The sequence below is a fragment of the Ahaetulla prasina genome, chromosome 4 (genome assembly GCF_028640845.1).
Source record: "Ahaetulla prasina isolate Xishuangbanna chromosome 4, ASM2864084v1, whole genome shotgun sequence".
Lineage (NCBI taxonomy): Eukaryota > Metazoa > Chordata > Lepidosauria > Squamata > Colubridae > Ahaetulla > Ahaetulla prasina.
In genome coordinates this window covers 44,933,749-44,939,748 of record NC_080542.1, presented here as the reverse complement: position 1 = coordinate 44,939,748, position 6,000 = coordinate 44,933,749, and the positions used below count along the sequence as shown (strand labels likewise).

The 6,000-nt window shown below is 37.6% G+C and overlaps 1 protein-coding gene across 1 annotated transcript in view; it reads right to left on the bottom strand.

The window, feature by feature from the left end:
- Positions 1-672: 672 nt before the first annotated feature.
- The window catches only part of IKZF3 (IKAROS family zinc finger 3), a 58,686-nt gene continuing 53,358 nt past the window's right edge, over positions 673-6,000 (bottom strand). Inside the window, exon 8 of the mRNA XM_058180771.1 lies at positions 673-3,511. Within this exon, the coding sequence (XP_058036754.1) occupies positions 2,802-3,511 (710 nt within the window). The 3' untranslated portion in view covers positions 673-2,801. The remainder of the gene's footprint in view (positions 3,512-6,000) is intronic.

Sequence of the window (6,000 nt, the reverse complement as noted above, 5' to 3'; positions counted from 1 at the left end):
TGCTGCTACTTTGTTCCCATATAGTGTTTTTCTCATATGCAAGATATCCTTGAGATAGAAAAAAAATTGCAATGATTGATTACTAGCATGATAAATCTGAAAGTAGGGAATCAGTATTTGTCAAATAAAGATAGCATTTTTTTTTCATGGAAAATGAATGTGATGGTGGCGGATCTCCCAGATAGAGAATTTGGCTTCCTATTTCCTCTGCAATTCTTTTTTTTTTTTAATTTGCATTTATATCCCGCCCTTCTCCAAAGACTCAGGGCGGCTTACACTATGTTAGCAATAGTCTTCAAATCTTTTATGTCTTTATTGTCCACATTGCTATGTGTTCCTAAAAGGATTTTGTTGGTGGAGTGGGTGGAGGGTTACTTGACTGTAACAGGATGTGCATTTTGATCCCACTGTTATTAGTTTTTTTAATTCTCAACTTAGATGCCTTGATTCAAGTATTAATGAACTGTTTCTAGTGGATTACAAAAAAAGTTTATAATTTCAAAAATAACAATAAAGTAAAACCATCAGAGCCATGTATCTTGAAAATCATATTGTATTAAAATTGTATCTATTAATTTACATTGAAGAAAAGACATTAAAATAAGCAATTTACAATATAAACTAAACACAATAGAGATTTATGTTTAAAGTCAAAACATTCCACCAAATTTTTCTAGAGAAGAGTTCTGAGCAGCCATTAGTTGAAGCAGCAATGTTTATACACAATATTAACACATATTAGAAATATGACTTAGCTATTACATGATAATATTAAATCTATTTGGATAATAATAGTAGATATTTTTTCTTTACTAGGCCAGAAGTATTAAAATGAAAAGAGACTAAGCAAACTTAAGTAAAAAGTTACTAGCACAATTAATGCAAATCTTCCCCCACTGGCCTGAGTAATTTCTCTAGCCTTATAAAAACTTCATTTTTTTTTCTTAAGAATTCTCTGAAGGAAAAAAAAAAACTAGATTTTGAAAGCTGATGCTGAGCAAAATTTCTTAGCATGTACTGGATTTTCCCCCATTCACCGTTGAGAGATTTTGCTGTTCACTGCATCTCAATATCCCTTCAATATTCCCCTACTATTTTGTTCAGAAGAAACTTCGACATTTCACTGAAAAGGTGACTTTCATTGAAATGTGGTGGCATGTCTTCATCCCCACCCTACCCCCCAATCTTCCCTCTTCATCAAATCTGGAGTTTAAAGACAACAAAATTGTCTTATGCTTGGTGTGATTTTATAGATAACAGGCTACTATTGTCCCAGTGGTGGGTTTCAAAAACTTTTACTACCAGTTATGTGGGTGTGGCTTGGTGGGCATGGCTTGGTGGGCGTGGCAGAGGAAGGATACTGTAAAATCTCCATTCCCACCCCACTCTAGGGGAAGGATACTGTAAAATCTCCATTCCCTTTCCAATCTAGGGGACCATTACTGCAAAATCCCCATTTCCTCCTGATCAGTTGGAACTTGGGAGGCAGAGAATAGATGGGGGCCAGTCAGAATTTTTACTACAGGTTCTTGGAACTACTCAAAATTTCCACCACTGGTTCTCCAGAACTGGTCAGAACCTGCTGAAACCCACCTCTGTATTGTCCATGTGATGCAGCTTTAGGATTGGAACACTACTATTTACAGAGGATAACTTCATTCCTAAAAAAACAACAAATCCTAGCTACCCATCTTGTATTCAGTACCTAATATTCAACAAAATCTGAAGGCATTGCCAGCAAATTTGACACATGACTTCAAATATCTATTGGCTACAAGTAAATATTACAGTGCATGTATCAAAGAATGGCATGTATAAGAAATTCTTAAATTCTTCCCCTACTAATCTTTATCCAATGTTCACATAATTATATACCTTCATTTTTTTTTCATGGATATCCAAAACATAAAGATGGCAATGAGTTACATGTTCAGTACTTTGGGTTCATAATGATTTAGATTCTAATTCAGTCACAGGTTTCCACATTTTAAAAATCCCCTTCTTGTTGGCATTCCTTAAGTCTTAACCACATGAGTTCTAGATATTTGCTAAATTGTAATTTCTTCCTGTAAGAAAATGCCTTTAGTTTTGTCATTATACCTTTCTATATATCATTATTATGTGCTTCCAGAGTGCTGCTCTGGAAAGACATTGTGGAGCAATTTGGGATGTTTTTTTCTTTATTGCAATTTGGGATGTTTTTTTCTTTATTGCAATTCTGAGACAAGAAGGTTAGAAATAGAAGATGATGTCATTTGGATATTTACAAGAATTCTGAATAAGGCCGTTTGACAGCTTAATAGAAGTCTAGTATGGAAGAAACCTTTGTTTTCCTTAAAAAACGTGGTAAAATAAGGTGTTACATTTGCTGGAGTTAGATAGCACAGTAAACTCTTTGACACAACTCATGCAAAAAATGTTTAACTAGACAAAAGATGGCTGGGCCAAATGTTAGTACATTGCTAATAAAATGTTGAAAAGCAGAGAATCACTGAAAAATAAACCATTTTTTCTAAAAAGTTTAGAATTTAAAGAGATCTTTGTTTTTAAAAAGTTCTTATTATGCTGTCTGTATTAGAAATTATAATGTTTAACGATCTTAGTTCCTGATCAAAGAATGCTGAACGCTTTAGTTCTTTAAGTGAATTTCATAAAAATACCCATTCATACATCTGTGATCAGGTTTGTTTTGTTTTATCTTTTTGAGAAAACTCAATATTTAACTCTACTTCAAAAACTGGATGATTTTGCAATACAGATGCACATTGAGTGTCTCAGAAAAGAATAGAGTAATTTTCCTCTTATATCAGACCTGCTTTGTGCTCACCCCGAATTATGTGGGAGGAGAACTGATATTTGTCTTTGCTCCTGTGCCCACACATGTTGCATTCAAAAGGGTCACGAAAACCATGACATCCCATATGGATAGTGAACATAACATAATCCAAGAAAATAATATGACAATGATCACATCGAAAGGATCCAATGTGTTCACCGTCTTTGTTGAAGACTTTCAAGACATCACAAGGACAAACAGTTGGTTGCCTGAACATGTCATATGGTATAGATTGTTCCTTGAAAGTCAGGGGTCCATTCCTGGCCTGAAAAGGAAGAGGAACCATTTGATTTTGAAAGTAGGCATGATTCTGATTCTCTTCTTGATTGTTATCTGAATCTGTAGAATGTTGACCACTATTATTTGGAGAAAAGCCTTGCTCAGTAGGTATCTTGTCTCTCGGTTGGATGTCACTCTTTTCCATTTTCAGCAGGTTATTACTGGGCACTTCAGGGTGAGTGAATGTAAGAGGGTACATGCTGCTAATGACAGGCACCATCTCTGAACTTGGAGCAGCTGAGGTCTGCGCAAGTGAGTACACTGGTTCTGGACCAAAATAACCAATGGCATTGTTGAAGGTTTGCTCCCCCATGCATCCTGGCAGCATAGCCTCTCTCTCCTTTTCATATAAAAAGCCATGGTTATAATTTACTTCAAGGTTGGGTTGTTTTTCACCTACAGAAGAAAATAATACTTGAGGAGTTAGAAAACAAATTTCTCAAAGTGCAATGTTTCTGATGATTGAAGGAGGTCACACCTTTGATGGGCTGCACATAAATTTAACAAACAAACATTCTCTGGATATTTTCTAGCCTGATTCAAGTCCTGAAAAATTATCTTTAGAAGTAATACAGAAAAGGGGAAAAATTCAGCAGGTAAATCATGCTCAATATAGACCCTGTATTTCAGAAATAAAATCATGGAATCAGGGTGAGCAGTTTTCATCAAAACTGCTGACACAGCCAACTTTTTAACCTGCAGCAGACAATATGTTCATATTAAAACTTTCTAAGCTACATAATAGAAACTAGAACAAAACCTTGAGATATTTATCACTGGCAGAACTATGAGTCAAGGACCTCCAATGTTCGGTGGATAGGAGTGAAACCATACACTCACGTTTCTTTAATAATGTGCTTGAGAGTGCTGACAGCTTATTGCCAATCTCAAGACCCATCTGATAGTTCAAAGGAATTTTAAAAAATCCCCACAACATGACATTTCACTATGACTCATAATACCTGTTCTAGAAAACATGAATCAAATAATATTCTTAAGCTAGGTTCTCAAGGGGCATCCTGAATATATGTCAATATGTTTGCCACCCCTCCAAATTGCTGGGATGTGAGCAAAAGTATGCTAATATACTAACTTGCTTGGAATACGGTGATTATTTATGTGGTAAAACTGAGATTTGGTTGCACTTGTTGAATTTTGGCCTACATGTGCCTGACTGTGCCAGTCTTAACTTTACCATTAGTAGGAAATACCCCATATGGCACACAGATACTAAGGCTGGTGCTATTGTCTATCCTGCCCTTATCAAAAATGCTTTATGCAAAATCCTTGAGTGACCAAAACCATATTGGGCAGTGGAGGTCAATTTTTAGGGGCCCATCTGTGATGAACATGATATAAGTAATCCTCGACTTACAACCACAATCGAGCCCAAAATGTAGGTTGCTAAGTGAGAAATTTGTACAGTGAGTTTTGCCCCATTTTATGACTTTTCTCACCACATTTGTTAAATGAATCACTGTAGTTGTTAAATTAGTAACATGGTTGATAAATGAATCTGGCTTCCCCATTGACTTTGTTAGAAATTTGCAAAAGGTGATCAGATAACCCCGGGATACTGCAACCGTCATAAATGCGAGTCAGTTGTCAAGCATCCAAATGTAAATCATGTCAGAATGGGGATGCTGCAACAGTCATAAATGGGGGAAATGGTGATAATTCACTTTTTTCCGTGCCGTTGTAACTTTGAAAAGTCACTCAATGAACTGTTGTAATTCAGGTATATATATGGGTGTGGTCCTAGTCTTTTGTTCCTGAACTTTGGTGTTGTGGCCTCTGGAGTTCTGTGATATGATGTCTTGAGCAGATGGCTGTGATGGAGCATCCTGGGTTTTGGTTTGGCTCCGAGTCCGAGGTCTTGTCATGTATTCCTGGCGTGTGTCAGCTTGCTTTGTGTGGGGATCGGAGGGGGGGCGTAGCAGCCAGTGGTGCCAGCATGGTCTGGCTTCTGGATTGTGGTTATGTTTTGTCTGTGGGATGAGTTTGGGTTTGAATCTAGTGAGGATGATTGGTGGCGGCGTTGTGTGTTATCCTGGGTCCGGTGTCAATTTTCGTGGCTGGGACTCGTTTGTTGACTCAGGAACAAAAGACTAGGACCACATCCACACAGGATGCTATGAAACAGCCAAACAATCTGCAAACACCCACTCCATCTACCAATCAAGATGCAGCCGCACAGCCAACCAACTCGCTCACAGCAACACTCCCCACCTCCCCACCAGTATTTATAGAGAAACGGCAGCTCCGACCATACTTTGCTTGCACAAGCACGAAGCCGAAAGCACCAGCTTGAAGATGATGAGTGAGACCTCGTCGAAACATCGCCAAGATACTCTCAACCTTACACAGGAAAAGACCTGAATATTGCAAGACTTACACACACATACACACACACACACACACACACACACACACACACACAAGTACTACCTGTATATGGAAAATTCTAGTTCAGAATACAAAAAAAGTGAATGCTAAGGAACCCAAATGAAATAAAAAAGAAAAACAAATTATGTTTTTTATGAAATAAGATAAATGATACAATATTTTATATATAATATAAACTAATCTGAGTAGAATTGGTAAATACTTGCAGAGAAATAAAGATATACATTTAATTATGAATAAAAGGGCTGCAGAAATATCAGAACCAGAGTCATTTCGGTTGCTAGAAGTCAGGGATGAAACGCTTCCAGTTTGGATCGGATCGTGCGATCCGATAGTGATGAGGGCAGGTCGTTCGGAGAACTGGTAGCAAAAATCCCTGCTCCCACCCACCCATGCCCCCCCCAATCACCCAGTCCCCACTTGTCTACTTGGCAGCTTCCTGCTTCTTTCAGTCTCTCTCGCTATTCCGGCCTTGCTTC